The 20,177-nt window shown below is 41.6% G+C and overlaps 1 protein-coding gene across 1 annotated transcript in view; it reads right to left on the minus strand.

Annotated features, from left to right (window-relative positions):
* LOC123747618 (receptor-type tyrosine-protein phosphatase F-like) overlaps positions 1-20,177 on the minus strand; it is a 160,679-nt gene that overhangs the window by 127,974 nt on the left and 12,528 nt on the right. Inside the window, exons 7-10 of the mRNA XM_069328944.1 lie at positions 9,911-10,018; positions 7,163-7,465; positions 4,900-5,031; positions 4,562-4,729 (exon numbers count right to left, since the gene is read on the minus strand). Coding sequence (XP_069185045.1) covers positions 4,562-4,729; positions 4,900-5,031; positions 7,163-7,465; positions 9,911-10,018 — 711 coding nt within the window. The remainder of the gene's footprint in view (positions 1-4,561; positions 4,730-4,899; positions 5,032-7,162; positions 7,466-9,910; positions 10,019-20,177) is intronic.

The raw sequence follows: 20,177 nt of genomic DNA on the forward strand, positions 1-20,177 counted from the left end.
AGTGACATCTGGAACTCTCAACTGAACAGGTCCAGCTTTCCCGTATCAATCAGGAAATAGACGTGTGCAAAGGCAACCGCGCTCTTGTCCGCTGACGCTGCCACACCATACGACAATTTACCCAAAACACAATGTGTGTACATATACATGCAATGATAAAATAAAATAATATTTATTTTAAATTTATATACGTATTCTGCTAGGAGTACGTAACACCAGTAGTCACAGTGGTTGTGGTGGCAGTAGTCACAGTGGTTGTGGTGGCAGAAGTCACACAGGTTGTGGTGGCAGTAGTCACACAGGATGTGGTGGCAGTAGTCACACAGGATGTGGTGGCAGTAGTCACAGTGGTTGTGGTGCCAGTAGTCACAGTGGTTGTGGTGGCAGTAGTCACACAGGTTGTGGTGGCAGTAGTCACACAGGATGTGGTGGCAGTAGTCACACAGGATGTGGTGGCAGTAGTCACATAGGTTGTGGTGGCAGTAGTCACACAGGTTGTGGTGGCAGTAGTCACACAGGTTGTGGTGGCAGTAGTCACACAGGTTGTGGTGGCAGTAGTCACAGTGGTTGTGGTGCCAGTAGTCACATAGGTTGTGGTGGCAGTAGTCACACAGGTTGTGGTGGCAGTAGTCACACAGGTTGTGGTGGCAGTAGTCACACAGGATGTGGTGGCAGTAGTCACACAGGTTGTGGTGGCAGTAGTCACACAGGTTGGGGTGGCAGTAGTCACACAGGTTGTGATGGCAGTAGTCACACAGGTTGTGGTGGCAGTAGTCACACAGGATGTGGTGGCAGTAGTCACACAGGTTGTGGTGGCAGTAGTCACACAGGTTGTGGTGGCAGTAGTCACACAGGATGTGGTGGCAGTAGTCACAGTGGTTGTGGTGGCAGTAGTCACACAGGTTGTGGTGGCAGTAGTCACACAGGTTGTGGTGGCAGTAGTCACAGTGGTTGTGGTGGCAGTAGTCACACAGGTTGTGGTGGCAGTAGTCACATAGGTTGTGGTGGCAGTAGTCACACAGGTTGTGGTGGCAGTAGTCACACAGGTTGTGGTGGCAGTGGTCACACAGGTTGTGGTGGCAGTAGTCACACAGGTTGTGGTGGCAGTAGTCACACAGGATGTGGTGGCAGTAGTCACAGTGGTTGTGGTGGCAGTAGTCACACAGGTTGTGGTGGCAGAAGTCACACAGGTTGTGGTGGCAGTAGTCACAGTGGTTGTGGTGGCAGTAGTCACACAGGTTGTGGTGGTAGTAGTCACAGTGGTTGTGGTGGCAGTAGTCACAGTGGTTGTGGTGGCAGTAGTCACAGTGGTTGTGGTGGCAGTAGTCACAGTGGTTGTGGTGGCAGTAGTCACAGTGGTTGTGGTGGCAGTAGTCACACAGGTTGTGGTGCCAGTAGTCACATAGGTTGTGGTGGCAGTAGTCTCACAGGTTGTGATGCCAGTAGTCACAGTGGTTGTGGTGGCAGTAGTCACAGTGGTTGTGATGGCAGTAGTCACAGTGGTTGTGGTGGCAGTAGTCTCACAGGTTGTGATGCCAGTAGTCACAGTGGTTGTGGTGGCAGTAGTCTCACAGGTTGTGGTGGCAGTAGTCACAGTGGTTGTGGTGGCAGTAGTCTCACAGGTTGTGGTGCCAGTAGTCACATAGGTTGTGGTGGCAGTAGTCTCACAGGTTGTGATGCCAGTAGTCACAGTGGTTGTGGTGGCAGTAGTCACAGTGGTTGTGGTGGCAGTAGTCACAGTGGTTGTGGTGCCAGTAGTCACAGTGGTTGTGGTGGCAGTAGTCACAGTGGTTGTGGTGGCAGAAGTCACACAGGTTGTGGTGGCAGTAGTCACACAGGATGTGGTGGCAGTAGTCACACAGGATGTGGTGGCAGTAGTCACAGTGGTTGTGGTGCCAGTAGTCACAGTGGTTGTGGTGGCAGTAGTCACACAGCTTGTGGTGGCAGTAGTCACACAGGATGTGGTGGCAGTAGTCACACAGGATGTGGTGGCAGTAGTCACATAGGTTGTGGTGGCAGTAGTCACACAGGTTGTGGTGGCAGTAGTCACACAGGTTGTGGTGGCAGTAGTCACACAGGTTGTGGTGGCAGTAGTCACAGTGGTTGTGGTGGCAGTAGTCACAGTGGTTGTGGTGGCAGTAGTCACACAGGTTGTGGTGGCAGTAGTCACACAGGTTGTGGTGGCAGTAGTCACACAGGTTGTGGTGGCAGTAGTCACACAGGTTGTGGTGGCAGTAGTCACACAGGTTGTGGTGGCAGTAGTCACACAGGTTGTGGTGGCAGTAGTCACACAGGTTGTGGTGGCAGTAGTCACACAGGTTGTGGTGGCAGTAGTCACACAGGTTGTGGTGGCAGTAGTCACACAGGTTGTGGTGGCAGTAGTCACAGTGGTTGTGGTGCCAGTAGTCACATAGGTTGTGGTGGCAGTAGTCACACAGGTTGTGGTGGCAGTAGTCACACAGGTTGTGGTGGCAGTAGTCACACAGGATGTGGTGGCAGTAGTCACACAGGTTGTGGTGGCAGTAGTCACACAGGTTGGGGTGGCAGTAGTCACTCAGGTTGTGATGGCAGTAGTCACACAGGTTGTGGTGGCAGTAGTCACACAGGATGTGGTGGCAGTAGTCACACAGGTTGTGGTGGCAGTAGTCACACAGGTTGTGGTGGCAGTAGTCACACAGGATGTGGTGGCAGTAGTCACAGTGGTTGTGGTGGCAGTAGTCACACAGGTTGTGGTGGCAGTAGTCACACAGGTTGTGGTGGCAGTAGTCACACTGGTTGTGGTGGCAGTAGTCACACAGGTTGTGGTGGCAGTAGTCACATAGGTTGTGGTGGCAGTAGTCACACAGGTTGTGGTGGCAGTAGTCACACAGGTTGTGGTGGCAGTGGTCACACAGGTTGTGGTGGCAGTAGTCACACAGGTTGTGGTGGCAGTAGTCACACAGGATGTGGTGGCAGTAGTCACAGTGGTTGTGGTGGCAGTAGTCACACAGGTTGTGGTGGCAGTAGTCACACAGGTTGTGGTGGCAGTAGTCACACTGGTTGTGGTGGCAGTAGTCACACAGGTTGTGGTGGCAGTAGTCACAGTGGTTGTGGTGGCAGTAGTCACACAGGTTGTGGTGGCAGTAGTCACAGTGGTTGTGGTGGCAGTAGTCACAGTGGTTGTGGTGGCAGTAGTCACAGTGGTTGTGGTGGCAGTAGTCACACAGGTTGTGGTGGTAGTAGTCACAGTGGTTGTGGTGGCAGTAGTCACACAGGTTGTGGTGGTAGTAGTCACAGTGGTTGTGGTGGCAGTAGTCACAGTGGTTGTGGTGGCAGTAGTCACAGTGGTTGTGGTGGCAGTAGTCACACAGGTTGTGGTGGTAGTAGTAACAGTGGATGTGGTGACAGTAGTCACAGTGGTTGTGGTGGCAGTAGTCACAGTGGTTGTGGTGGCAGTAGTCACACAGGTTGTAGTGGTAGTAGTCACAGTGGTTGTGGTGGCAGTAGTCACAGTGGTTGTGGTGGCAGTAGTCACAGTGGTTGTGGTGGCAGTAGTCACACAGGTTGTGGTGGTAGTAGTCACAGTGGTTGTGGTGGCAGTAGTCACAGTGGTTGTGGTGGCAGTAGTCACACAGGTTGTGGTGGCAGTAGTCACAGTGGTTGTGGTGGCAGTAGTCACACAGGTTGTGGTGGCAGTAGTCACAGTGGTTGTGGTGGCAGTAGTCACAGTGGTTGTGGTGGCAGTAGTCACAGTAGTTGTGGTGGCAGTAGTCACAGTGGTTGTGGTGGCAGTAGTCACACAGGTTGTGGTGGTAGTAGTCACAGTGGTTGTGGTGGCAGTAGTCACAGTGGTTGTGGTGGCAGTAGTCACAGTGGTTGTGGTGGCAATAGTCACAGTGGTTGTGGTGGCAGTAGTCACACAGGTTGTGGTGGTAGTAGTCACAGTGGTTGTGGTGGCAGTAGTCACAGTGGTTGTGGTGGCAGTAGTCACAGTCGTTGTGGTGGCAGTAGTCACAGTGGTTGTGGTGGCAGTAGTCACACAGGTTGTGGTGGCAGTAGTCACAGTCGTTGTGGGGGCAGTAGTCACACTGGTTGTGGTGGCAGTAGTCACAGTGGTTGTGGTGGCAGTAGTCACAGTGGCTGTGGTGGCAGTAGTCACAGTGGTTGTGGTGGCAGTAGTCACAGTCGTTGTGGTGGCAGTAGTCATACTGCCACCACAAGTAGTATTCATAGAGATTGGAAGAGGGGGAAAGTTTGGGTGGAAAAGGGGAGAAGGGGGAACGGGGGAGAAAAGGGAATAGGACAAGAGATGAGAGTGAGGGGAGAGAGGGAGATTGGGAAAGAGGGGATGGAAACAGGAGGGGGGTAGACCCGGGCGCAGCCGAGTAATTTATATACGAGAAACCTCCCGATGTCAATTAGTACACACACTCGCACCCACTTGAGACTGTATTTTACAATGTAAAATAATATTTAATCATTTACCCAACAGTCTTGTGTGTCCCGCTACCAATAAAATTTGTGTGTTTGAAATAACCAACTCATTATAAACACTTGCGAGACTTTAAGAGAGGAATATTACCTTGGTCACAGAAGGGGCCGGTGTAGCCGGGAGCACAGGAGCAGCCATAGGGTTCAGGCAGACATATGATCAACTTCTCACACTGACCCTTAGTTGCAGGACTGAAGCCAAGAGTGGTCTTCTGGCATATAAACTGACACGAGCTCCCGAAGCTGCCTCGGGGACACGCTGTCAAAACATAAACAATACACAAATACACCGGATACTGCGTGTTATATATAAGTATATATATATTAACCGGCTTTTGGTTAGTGTTTGGATAAATGGTAATTTAGATAATGATGTAATAGCAACTGTTTATGTAAGATATGAACTGTAAAACGTGTTAAGTTGCTTACCATGTTGGCAGGTGGGACCACTGTAGCCTGGAGCACAGACACAAGTGCCAGTCACAGCATGACATATGCCACCATTTTGACAGTCAGGGCACCAAGACTGGCACTGAGGTCCATAACGGTCACTCTCACACTCTGTAACAACACAACATTGACCTTAAGGTACAGTCACCACACTGTGGTCCATAACAGTCACTCTCACTCACTGTAACAACACACCATAGACCTTAAGGTACACAACCATCACTGTACCATGCACCACACTACAGACAACCATCACTGTACCATGCACCACACTACAGACAACCATCACTGTACCATGCACCACACTAGACAACCATCACTGTACCATGCACCTCACTACAGACAACCATCACTGTACCATGCACCACACTACAGACAACCATCACTGTACCATACACCACACTACAGACAACCATCACTGTACCATGCACCACACTACAGACAACCATCACTGCACCATACATCACACTACAGACAACCATCACTGTACCATGCACCACACTACAGACAACCATCACTGTACCATACACCACACTACAGACAACCATCACTGTACCATGCACCACACTAGACAACCATCACTGCACCATACATCACACTACAGACAACCATCACTGCACCATACATCACACTACAGACAACCATCACTGTACCATGCACCACACTACAGACAACCATCACTGCACCATGCACCACACTACAGACAACCATCACTGTACCATACACCACACTACAGACAACCATCACTGTACCATGCACCACACTACAGACAACCATCACTGCACCATACATCACACTACAGACAACCATCACTGCACCATACATCACACTACAGACAACCATCACTGTACCATGCACCACACTACAGACAACCATCACTGTATCATGCACCACACTACAGACAACCATCACTGTACCATGCATCACACTACAGACAACCATCACTGCACCATACATCACACTACAGACAACCATCACTGTACCATGCATCACACTACAGACAACCATCACTGTACCATGCACCACACTACAGACAACCATCACTGTACCATGCACCACACTACAGACAACCATCACTGTACCATGCACCACACTACAGACAACCATTACTGTACCATGCATCACACTACAGACAACCATCACTGCACCATACACCACACTACAGACAACCATCACTGCACCATGCACCACACTACAGACAACCATCACTGCACCACACTACAGACAACCATCACTGTACCATGCACCACACTACAGACAACCATCACTGTACCATGCACCAAACTACAGACAACCATCACTGCACCATACATCACACTACAGACAACCATCACTGTACCATACATCACACTACAGACAACCATCACTGTACCATGCACCACACTACAGACAACCATCACTGTACCATGCACCACACTACAGACGACCATCACTGTACCATGCACCACACTACAGACAACCATCACTGTACCATGCACCACACTAGACAACCATCACTGCACCATGCACCACACTACAGACAACCATCACTGCACCATACATCACACTACAGACAACCATCACTGTACCATACATCACACTACAGACAACCATCACTGTACCATGCACCACACTACAGACAACCATCACTGTACCATGCACCACACTACAGACAACAATCACTGTACCATGCACCACACTAGACAACCATCACTGCACCATGCACCACACTACAGACGACCATCATTGTACCATGCATCACACTACAACCATCACTGTACCATGCACCACACTAGACAACCATCACTGCACCATGCACCACACTACAGACAACATTCACTGTACCATGCACCACACTACAGACGACCATCACTGTAGCATGCACCACACTACAGACGACCATCACTGTAGCATGCACCACACTACAGACGACCATCACTGTACCATGCACCACACTAGACAACCATCACTGCCTCATACACCATACTACAGACAACCCCCAATGCACCATGCATTGTGGGTTGTCTATTTATCACACTATAGACATCCATCTTCACAATATAGATCATGAATCATCACTATTTGTAACATGCACACTACATCACACGTGCAACATTCACAACACTGTACACAATGATCATTGCAAAATGCATTAAACTGCAGGCAACCATCTTCACAACATAGTGCAGTGCAGTGAAGACAACAGCCATTGAAAAATTTAGTACATCACTTCAGATAATATTTACAAGGAGTACAACTCTACCTCGTACAATTAGATGAAAATATGCTCCATTGTATTCAATTTCGACCTTGGCTGCAGAAAAGGTTTTCGATTCCTGAGATGTGCCATCATTACCAAGGATGTATATTCCCACGTCTCCGAGTGTGACCGGGTCAAAGGTCAAAGGAAGGGAAACATCAGCAGTGGTCCCAGCCTTGTACACCCATCCATCTGGAAGTCTGCGGATGAACACTTCATCGGGCAGATCCTTAGTCTTGGTGATGGGAACCCTCAAGTGGTCTCCAAGACTGGCGCGAATGGTGCTTGTGTTTGACACGTAAAACTCTGGAAGGTAAAATAGCGTAAGTTCTCTGAATAAATATATAAATTGTTAAACAAAATATATCCCATTCATATGAACTTCTATTTTTCCTTAAAAGATTTTTCGGATATTTCTGGAAGCCAAATGTACTTCTTATATTCCATGTATAAGAAAACTGATCAAGGTACATTATACACTTCAGATACTGATAGAGCTTGTGAAGGTTGGTGTAAACTGACCAGGGTGAAGAGAGGATTTGGGTACACTAAGAAGGTTGAGAGGAGCGATAGAACTGGTGTAAACTAAGAAGACTGAGGGGAGGGCTTGGGGTGGTGTACAGTAAACTAAGGTGTTGAGGGCCTGACTCGGAGTCAATGTGAACAAAGCAACTAAAGAACTTTCTCTGCACCAGTAATCTTCCTCACCAGAACTTTCTCTGCACCAGTAATCTTCCTCACCAGAACTTTCTCTGAACCAGTAATCTTCCTCACCAGAACTTTCTCTGCACCAGTAATCTTCCTCACCAGAACTTTCTCTGCACCAGTAATCTTCCTCACCAGAACTTTCTCTGCACCACTCATACTTCTCACCAAGACTTTCACTACACCTTTCACCGAGTAATCTTTATCACCAGGATTTTCATTACACCAAGTTTGCCACTTTAAAGATTAGGGGTTCAACTTTACATTTATCCAGGAGGCATCGAGTCTTTTCATCTTATGTTGTACTGGGTAATATGAGGGTGTTAGTACCCGTCTCTACCTGTCCCACAACAGCAAATATAATAACAACTGTGACACTTCTCAAGTGTCAGCTCCTGCTCTCGGGAGTTACCGGGATGGTCTCACAACATTATTCATAGAAAGTGTACCAGGCCGTGGGAACTGACTTGCCTAATCTTGGGTAGACCAACTCAAGCTCACCTGCCTTCATAACATCACGCCCGAATGGACGTGAAGTCTTGGACACTTTCTCCTATTATAGTTCCTCAGGCTTACTCTCAATGAATCCTTATTCAGATTCGCCTCACTTATGCCAACGTAATTTTATTAAGAGCCATGATTCCCTATACCATCATCCTGCACCTACCAGACACGCAGAGACAATAAATGAAAAACTTTGTCAAACAATCCGTGGACAATTAATAAGCAATAAACTAAAACTTTTGCACAATCAATGCTGTAGCCTATGGCAACTCTTGACCTCTTGGACCGCTGCACCTGCTTCCACTACCATCAAACTTATAGTATACAAAAATATCTCACCAAATATTTGAATTTCTTCTTACGAATCAATCATTACAATAAGCTAAATTAGAGTCCTCTTTGTGTTTATAGTCTCAGCTTCAGCTTAGATACATTTATGCTTGAATACTCACATTAGCATATAATAAGGTAAGATAATTATTAGGAGAACGTACTAAGCCATTACGACTATATAGCACTTTGAATGGATATGAGTATAAGGATTTAGGATAGGATGAGGAAAGGAATGGTGCCCAACTACTTGAACGGTCGGGGATTGAACGTCGACCTGCAAGAAGCGTGAGTGTCGCTCTACCGTCTATTTGAAGTGTATAGAATAAAGCACAATAAAAAATGGTAATAATCATGAGCATCATACACCAGACAACCGCCCTGAACACATGGATCAATATCAGTGAAGAGGAACAAATAAGACCATAGCATTAATGATGAATCAAAAACAAATGGCTTACTTTCACTGCGTCATGCATACGTCAGTTGTTCATAACTCAAATATAATGTTAAATGTGAAACAATAATAATAATAATAATAATAATAATAATAATAATAATAATAATAATAATAATAATAATAATAATAATCCAAAACAGATCAATACTCCTGGATTAACCTGGCTACATATACTCTACAACATACTAAATGGTTATAAACCAGTTCAAACTGTGAGGAATAACTCTCATACTGTGTGAGGTGGATATTATGAGGGGACTGTTACCTCATAACAACCAGAAATCTTCCTCACCACCACTATTCATTACACCAATAAAGACGAGTCATATTCCTCAACGGGACTTTCACTACAACAGCTGCCTGATAATATGCTTTAATTTATTTTTGTATATTATATGTGGACCCTATTACCTTGTAAAACGTTTTTGATAAAATGAGAAGATATTAGATATATCAAATGATTTAGATGAAGACACCGAACTAGAAATATACCAATATACTGGTATACCACTGATGGGATGAGGATGCCTTTCAACACTGAATAAGGTCTCCCTAGCCAAGGGTGAGGCTGTACCACGTGACACCTCCGCACATTAACTATTATACAACGCCCCGAACAGAACACAAATTGTAATTTATGTCATTTCTCTCATCGAACTTTCCTTAAAATTAACTAGGCGAAATGAATGGGAAATTATTATATCCTAAATAACAAATAAAAGAAACTTCATAAACATAATGTAAAAACTTACGGAGAGGAGTTTGTATCACGGCCAAAACATCTGTAGCAGAAGTCCTTCCCAGACATCTTATAATTCGGATATTTTTATCTCTATATCGTTGCAGGTGAACCCCGTTTCCTGGTAAATTTAAATCGAAAGTCAAATTCTGAATAGGAAAAATGCCTACTTACTTTGTGGAGATTGGCAATTATTTTGTCCTTATCAATAAAGAAGTCCCACCCCTTATATTTATATAAATAAAAATATAAATGTTCGTTTGTTCAAAATCGCTAATCTCCGAAAGTTCTTCACCGATTGCTTTGAAATTTTCACACGCCATTCCATTCGCATCCGAGCAGGGTTTTATATACATACTATATTGATGTTACGTCTGTGACGGGAAAAACATGCTTTTTTGAAAAACTGTTTTACATGGGTTTTCATGTGAGGGAAATCTTTGAAACCTCTTTACCGATTGCTTTAAAATTTTGACACAACGTTTCATTCGAATAGGCACAAGTTTTTATATACCTACTATATACATGCCTCACCTGTGACAGGAAAAAAACTGCATTTTGAAAAACAGCGCCATCTGTTGGACGTAAGTTCTTCACCGAATTCTTTGAAATTTTGACGTTTCATTCGGATACACGCGTGTTTTTATATACCTGCTATATAGATGACACACCTGTGACCGGTAAAAACATACTTTTTTTAAAAAACAGTACCATCTGTTGCACGTAATAGCAATACACACTATACTAAATATGTTACGATTCCATTTCAATGTTTCCAATTTCATTGATAAATTGAATTTTCATACATTTTGAGTTCATTATTTTGTGTGAAAGTGCGTTGGAATTGAGCTGTGTTAGTTACCATACCAATCATTTCGTGAGTATAAGTATAGATGCCACACCTGTGACAGGAAATAACGTTTTTTTTTAAGATTCAGCGCCATCTGTTGCATGTAAGAGCATCACATACTATACTAAATATGTTACGATTCCATTTCAATGTTTCCGATTGCATTGACAAATTGAATTTTCATAGATTACCATTTATTTTAATTTTGATTTAATTATTTTGTGACATTGCATTGGATTTGAGCTGTGTTATTTATCAAACCGTTCATTTCGTGAGTACAGTTTATTTTTTTATTTTTTCATTTTTTTCATTTCTTTCTTTAACTGTTTTTCTTATGTTTCAGTGATTGGAACATCAGATAATTTGATTACGCAAAGTAATCAGATCATTTGAGAATGCATCAGACGAGGGAGTGTAAAACGGTGGGGAGGACGAGGGAACGGGGGAGTTGGGGATGGTGGAGACAAGGGGAAAGGGGAATGGAGAATGGTGGGGAGGACAAGGCGGATCAAAGGAGTGGGGGATTATGGGGAGGACGAGGGGACTGGGAAGAGGGGAATAGTCGGGAGGACAAGGGACGGGGGAGTGGGAGATGGTGGGGAGGACGAGGGGACAGGGGAGTGGGGAATGGTTAAGAGGACGAGGGGACGAGGGAGTGGGGAATGGTTGGGAGGACGAGGGGATGGGGGGGAGGGGGAATGGTGGGGAGGACTGGGAGACAAGGGAAGATTGCTGTGGCTCAGCAACGCACATGCTTTGCTGAGCCACAGCAACGCGTGACCTGGTACAGCTAGTAAGAAAATATTAATAGAAAATACTAAGCCAGAATGTCCATACATAGAGCAGATTATATATGATTTTGTAACAGCTTTTTGTGAGAAATGACCATATCTTCAACCTAATGTTAAACCCCTCCACTAACACTTGTAATATTGAGACAGTTGTAAAGAATTTATACAATGAAGAAACTAAACAACGCGAGACTAAACAATTAGACTTAAGTTTCAAGACCATAGAAACTAAACAATGGGAGCTATGATAGTCCCATTAACATCTACTCTGACAAAGGAAACACTACATTGTTTTCTTTGTAATATTTTAAAAAGGAAACACTAAACTGTTTTTTTGTAATGTTTTATAAAGGAAACACTAAATTGTATATAGTTTATATAATTTTCATCCATACACCCATATATGTTATACTATATATGGGAGTATGGTTATAATATAGTTTATAGTATATATCAAATATATACAGTAATTTTAAACCATACTCCCCAAAGTTATACTTTACCCTACCTTTCAAAAACTTCAAAGATTGTCTACCCATTATTCCTCCTGCCTGCCTATCCACACACAAAAGTAATCAGCAAGTAGCATAATTATTGTATTTTTTTATTTTCCTGCATTTTGTCAATACTAAACATTAAAACCTCATTAAATCGACTATTATATGTTCTACATAATGCTGCAATAGTGTCCTAAATCCAGCTTACAAGCACAGTCTCTTTGCACACAAAAATATATATATACATACTAGCTGTACCCTGCCATGCATTGCTGTGGCTCATATATATATGCAGGGCCACAGCACAGCATACATACATACATACATACATATATATATATATATATATATATATATATATATATATATATATATATATATATATATATATATATATATATATATATATATTAATATATATATATATATATATATATATATATATATATAGATATAGATATATATATATATGTCGTACCTAGTAGCCAGAACTCACTTCTCAGCCTACTATGCAAGGCCCGATTTGCCTAATAAGCCAAGTTTTCATGAATTAATTGTTTTTCGACTACCTAACCTACCTAACCTAACCTAACCTAACTTTTTCGGCTACCTAACCAAACCTAACCTATAATGATAGGTTAGGTTAGGTTAGGTAGGGTTGGTTAGGTTCGGTCATATATCTACGTTAATTTTAACTCCAATAAAAAAAAGTGACCTCATACATAATGAAATGGGTAGCTTTATCATTTCATAAGAAAAAAATTAGAAAAAATATATTAATTCAGGAAAACTTGGCTTATTAGGCAAATCGGGCCTTGAATAGTAGGCCAAAAAGTGAGTTCTGGCTACTAGGTACGACATATATATATATATATATATATATATATATATATATATATATATATATATATATATATATATATATATATATATATATATATATATATATATATATATGGTTACAAGATATACATGGGTTGATACAAAAATAATAATGCAAAAAGGTGATTAAAGGTTATGGATCTCTTGAAAAACACAACAATGGGAAACATTGATGAAAGTCACAGACGGGTTCGATCATTGTTGCAAGTCAAACACTTCTTCGAATTCCTCTGAAGTTGGACTAGTGCCCAAGACGCAACAAGCATTTCCCCTCTGAATCGCAACACTGAGGCGCTGGAACAAGAAACTTTTTGCTCTCTGGTCTTTTGTAGCGCTGATCAATTTGTCCCCCAATTCCTTCAGGAACTTCAATGCACATTTTCCCCACGAACCGAGGGTCTCCGAGCCGATCGGAACAAAGCTGTAGCAGTGTGTTAGACCTCTGTATTTAATAATTTTCTGCGATTCCCTGAAAGAAGCAGCACCACCGCTTTCACGTGTGCTGTAGTGGAGGTAGGTACTGGCCAGTGTGGCAGCGCACGTGTAGTCCCATACCACTTGCTTACCATCCTTCCAAGGTAGCAAGGTGACCCCATCAGGGCGCTTCTGAGGGTCGTTAGGTCTGGATAAGTGTGGTTCTCTTTGTGCCGGGCAGCGGGCTGTGGCGAGGCTCCTCTTGATGATGTCGTTGACTTCTTCATGTCTTGCAATTTTACCCTGTGATTTACGACATACCAGACCATGACTACCATATTGGTCTGCCATCGCAGTTCCGCAGATGCACCTATGTTCGGTGAGGATGGGGGCGGCAAGGCGAAGGGCAACTCCAATGCGGAGAGCGTCATGACTGAGGCGAGTTCCCAGGGCTGCATTGGGCACAGCAAATAAAAAATCCCCGGCGTGGGGTGCTGTTACCGCTAGGAGGCGGGCTTTGTTTTCAGCATCAGCGTTGTCAATCATTGCTGTGACAGTCTTTTCCATTATGGGGCTATCCCAGTGGGCCTGCTTGTGGTCTTTTGGGACTTGTGGTCGGGGTTGAGGGTGTGCAATGGTGTCCCATTGTCTGGCTGCTTCGATGAACGTTTGATCATGAGTTCCCACTGTCTCTCTCATACGCTCTGGTAGGATCTGCCCTACCAATTCGTTGGTTGCTGTACATGAAGATAGGAATATATATATATATATATATATATATATATATATATATATATATATATATATATATATATATATATATATATATATATATATATGTATGTATGTCGTACCTAGTAGCCAGAACGCACTTCTCAGCCTACTATGCAAGGCCCGATTTGCCTAATAAGCCAAGTTTTCATGAATTAATTGTTTTTCGACTACCTAACCTACCTAACCTAACCTAACCTAACTTTCTCGGCTACCTAACCAAACCTAACCTATAAAGATAGGTTAGGTTAGGTTAGGTAGGGTTGGTTAGGTTCGGTCATATATCTACGTTAATTTTAACTCCAATAAAAAAAATTGACCTCATACATAATGAAATGGGTTGATTTATCATTTCATAAGAAAAAAATTAGAGAAAATATATTAATTCAGGAAAACTTGGCTTATTAGGCAAATCGGGCCTTGAATAGTAGGCCAAAAAGTGAGTTCTGGCTACTAGGTACGACATATATATATATATATATATATATATATATATATATATATATATATATATATATATATATATATATATATATATTTATATATATATATCGTACCTAGTAGCCAGAACGCACTTTTCAGCCTACTATGCAAGGCCCAATTTGCTTAATAAGCCAAGTTTTCCTGAATTAATATATTTTCTCTAATTTTTTTCTTATGAAATGATAAAGCTACCCATTTCATTATGTATGAGGTAAACTTTTTTTATTGGAGTTAAAATTAACGTAGATATATGACTGAACCCAACCAACCCTACCTAACCTAACCTAATCTATCTTTATAGGTTGGGTTAGGTTAGGTTAGGTAGCCGAAAAAGTTAGGTTAGGTTAGGTTGGTTAGGTAGTTGAAAAACAATTATTTCATGAAAACTTGGCTTATTATGCAAATCGGGCCTTGCATAGTAGGCTGAGAAGTGCGTTCTGGCTACTAGGTACGACATATATATATATATATATATATAGATGTCGTACCTAGTAACCTAGTAGCCAGAACGCACTTCTCAGCCTACTATGCAAGGCCCGATTTGCCTAATAAGCCATGTTTTCCTGAATTAATATATTTTCTCTAATTTTTTTCTTATGAAATGATAAAGCTACCCATTTCATTATGTATGAGGTCAATTTTTTTTTCTTGGAGTTAAAATTAACGTAGATATATGACCGAACCTAACCAACCCTACCTAACCTAACCTAACCTATCTTTATAGGTTAAGTTAGGTTAGGTAGCCGAAAAAGTTAGGTTAGGTTAGGTTAGGTTAGGTTAGGTAGGTTAGGTAGTGGAAAAACAATTAATTCATGAAAACTTGGCTTAATAGGCAAATCGGGCCTTGCATAGTAGGCTGAGAAGTGCGTTTTGGCTACTAGGTACGACATAGATATATATATATATATATATATATATATATATATATATATATATATATATATATATATATATATATATATATATATATATATATATATATATATATATAACTGAAAACTCACACCCCAGAAGTGACTCGAACCCATACTCCCAGGAGCAACGCAACTGGTATGTACAAGACGCCTTAATCCACTTGACCATCACGACCGGACATAATGAGGTGATAGCCTAAGCTATTTGAACCACCCCACCGCCGGCACTCGGATAGTAATCTTGGGCATAGCATTTTACCAAATCACCTCATACTTTGGGGCACACATGAGGAACACAAATGCGAACAAGCCTGAATGGTCCCCAGGACAATATGCAACTGAAAACTCACACCCCAGAAGTGACTCGAACCCATACTCCCAGGAGCAACGCAACTGGTATGTACAAGACGTCTTAATCCACTTGACCATCACGACCGGACATAATGAGGTGATTTGGTAAAATGCTATGCCCAAGATTACTATCCGAGTGCCGGCGGTGGGGTGGTTCAAATAGCTTAGGCTATCACCTCATTATGTCCGGTCGTGATGGTCAAGTGGATTAAGGCGTCTTGTACATACCAGTTGCGTTGCTCCTGGGAGTATGGGTTCGAGTCACTTCTGGGGTGTGAGTTTTCAGTTGCATATTTTCCTGGGGACCATTCAGGCTTGTTCGCATATATATATATATATATATATATATATATATATATATATATATATATATATATATATATATATATATATATATATATATATATATATGCGGAAAATCCACAGAGAAATATGAAATGAGGTGAACGTTTCGCCGTATGCCAACAGTGACTGCCCAGACAGGTACAAGAGGAGTGTTGTTAACACTTATGTCGACCGTGCTCTCAGCCACAGCTCAGGATGGAAGCAAGTCGATGAAGAACTCTGTAGGGTAAGGCAGGTCCTAGTCAACAACGGCTTCTCCAATTGTTTCGTTGAAGACATCATAAGAAGGAAGGTGAAACGCCATGCAACCTCTGAAGAGACAACTAACACAACACCTGTATCCCCTATTAGACTATTTTACAGGAACTTCTGTTCCACAGCTCATAAAACGGAGGAAAGGGTCCTGAAAGATATTGCTAATAGAAACGTTATCCCTACAGACAAAAATCAGAAGATACCATTGACGATTTACTATACAACCAAGAAAACTGCCAACCTACTCATGAGAAACTCTATAGACACAAAGCTGAACGCTTTGAAAGAGACCAATGTCGTCTATGCCTTCAAATGCCCACTTGGGGACTGTAAGCCTCAAAGAACTCAGTATATAGGCAAGACAACAACATCTCTTTCCAGGCGATTGACGATGCATAAGCAACAGGGCTCCTTTAAGGAACATATAATCTCTTCTCACAACCAGACCATCACCAGAGAAGTCTGAACAAAAAACACGGAAATCATCGATAGATACAGCGATAGCAGGCGGCTTGATATCTGCAAGGCACTACACATTAAGAAGTCAACACCAGCAATCAACAGCCAATTAATGCACAACTATATTCTACCCACTTCAAGACTCCGCACCAATATAGAAGCATCAAGAAATATGGGCCAATAGGCCCTTTGCATTTACTTCCATTCTTCCCCTTTAACTTTACCCAATATTACCCAATATTTCCTGTTCTATCTTGTGTTGAAAGTTTGTTTTCACCTCGTCCAAAACTGTTGTAACATATCACCTCACCCAAATGCAGGTATATAAAATGAAAAGCCGTTTGAATTATAGCATAGTAAGAAATCTGTTCGAACGTTCGAACATATCCGGAACAAGTGCTTCACTGACGAATTTTGTTCGAATCACAACGCTATAAATGCTTCACCCACGTACTACAAATACAAATAATCGCCAACAGAACCTAAACACCTAACCAAACCTATCCTATACCTATATATGGACAATATGCTAATATATTATAATATTACTTTATACTTGCGAAAATTCCCGTTTTGAATGAACAGCATGTTAAAATTTATGAATGCGTCTGTGGGGTTGACCGCTGAATGTAATGGACTTGAGTCGAGGACGGGTTGCACAATGTTATAAGTGCTTCACCCACGTACTACAAATACAAATAATCGCCAACAGAACCTAAACACCTGACCTAACCTAACCTATGCCTATATATACACAATATGTTAATATATTATAATATTAATTTATACTTGCGAAAATTCCCGTTTTGAATGAACAGCATGTTAAAATTTATGAATGCGTCTGTGGGGTTGACCGCTGAATGTAATGGACTTGAGTCGAGGACGGGTTGCACAATGTTATAAGTGCTTCACCCACGTACTACAAATACAAATAATCGCCAACAGAACCTAAACATCTAACCTAACCTAACCTATGCCTATATATACACAATACGGTAATATACTATAATATTAATTTATACTTGAGAAAATTCCTGTTTTGAATGAACAGCATGTAAAAATTTATGAGCGTGTCTGTGGGGGTCGACTGCTGGATGTAATGGACTTGAGTTGAGGACAGAAATGGTTGGGCACATTTCATATCCCCTAATGCACCTGTTCACCTAGCAGTAAGTAGGTACTCAGGAGATAGTCAGCATGTTGTGAGGTTGCTTCCTAGAAGGGGTCAGTAATTCGACCTCTGATCTCGATATAAGCCTAATGTGTATGAATATACTCTGAATTATTATTCAATGAATTATTATTATTGAATAATAATTGACACAATGAATTATTAATTATTTATAAATTACAAAGCAGGGAGCGACTTTTGTCGTAAATCCAACACATAACATGTTGACCTAGTTACCATCATAGATGTAGTTAATTTTCTGTAGTTAATCAAAAGTTTAAGGAGAACGGGTCCGTGACGTCATAACAACAATTATATTTAAGCTCCACAACCCTTCCTTAAACAACAGTTTAGTGTTTAAACTTAATAAAATAGTAGTCACTATGACTGGTTCTTAGATAATTAGCAGTAAAAGTACAGTTTGCCTCCTTAAGTCCATAAGACAGAGTAAGAACCCAAAAAAAATATTGGAACACCGCTGAGAGGAGGCGGCCAGTCATTGTCTTGGTCAGAACATAAACACAAGACTATGAGAGGGCTTTTGTGGGATATCTCGACACGCACACCTCGTCATAGACTCAAAATTATAAGTTGACCAACCGAGAATTGCCACAGCGACCCTTACACTAACAACGGGAAGTGCTAATTATATCCGTACAGTATAGAAATGATTTTAGAGCTCTTATTCATTGTGTAGTATTACTGATATGGTTAAGCAGGCTAAGAAGCCCCAGCCAGGGTAAGCCAGGTTTACAATAAATAACATAACGTTTCTTTGCTATAGCACATTTGTGAATGCAGTTTAGTTCGTAATCTTTCCGCAGGAGTGGCTCACGGGAGAAACATCAAGTTGAGTGGTTTACCACCTGAAAAACACCATAGACCTTTATATGCTTGGAAGGCCCCAACAGACGCAATTTTTACAGTGCCAGACGCCATTACATGACACACTCTGGACTACATGTGGCCAACCAAACACAGATGTTGCAACAGCTCTCTCACACTGCCTAATGAGGCCATATCAACCTCACAGTTGAGAACCCATTACTTTTTACTAACTTATGTTTACAATAATATTGTGTAGTACTAACCACAGTAGCCTGTTTGTACCACCATATGTGGCATAAACTATAATTATAAAATTAACAGTAAATGTATATGGCTTATTTATTTCCACCAATAGTGGGATAAGCTGTGCACAATTACCCCCCCCCCACCCCCGCCATGTGCAGGTAAAACCTGGCAGGCTGAATCTTAAATACAGTCCACTATTTGAAGCAATAATAAATATCAATTAAACAAGAAATTATAAAGTAAATAAAAAATAAAAAATAAATATTCTCAAATTATAAAGCACATTACTGCCTGCTAGGATTACCCCACAACTTTGGGAATAGTGATCATTGACATATAAGTTTTAATTATCCCATGGACAATTTCTTTTGAAGAAAATATTGTCAAGGTCCCAGAATAACAAATGCAAATGATGATTAATGAAGACATAGTCTAAGGCAAGTAGTTTGAGAGATTTAGGCTTGGGACAAAGCCCTTGTCCCATGCACTCTACGCAGTGGATGAGGATTATATTAAATTTTCAAGTCTGAGCAACGTGCAGCTAGAAAAAAAAAATTTAATGAAGGCTACTTATATCAGAAGGAATGATCCAAAATATATGACCCAAAATCTTAAGTTTGTCAGAAGAAAAGGAATATATATTAAAAATAATACAAAGAATTTTAGGTAATTAATTTGTTATAAATTACAAGAACAAGAAAAAAAAGTTAAATAAGAAATAAGAAAAGCAAAGTGGTTATGAAACAAGAGTAGTCATACATGCAAAGTCTTGCTTGTCTAAGTTATAATTTATAAGTTAAAAGTTATAAGCTTGTCCAGTTATGTCCTGTACAAGTTGTAAAAAACATTGTGCCATTCAAAGCAAGTTCATGTAAACTGATAGAAAATTAAGAAACTTGCAATATTCTGAATAACCATTTTTACGTCCCGCTTTACTGCAGATCTTGAAAACTTTCCCAGTGATGCAACAGTTTACAGCGAGAGTTGAAAATTGGTTATGTAACATACATATTGACAAAACTG

Source organism: Procambarus clarkii, chromosome 22, assembly GCF_040958095.1.
Source record: "Procambarus clarkii isolate CNS0578487 chromosome 22, FALCON_Pclarkii_2.0, whole genome shotgun sequence".
NCBI classification, from domain to species: domain Eukaryota; kingdom Metazoa; phylum Arthropoda; class Malacostraca; order Decapoda; family Cambaridae; genus Procambarus; species Procambarus clarkii.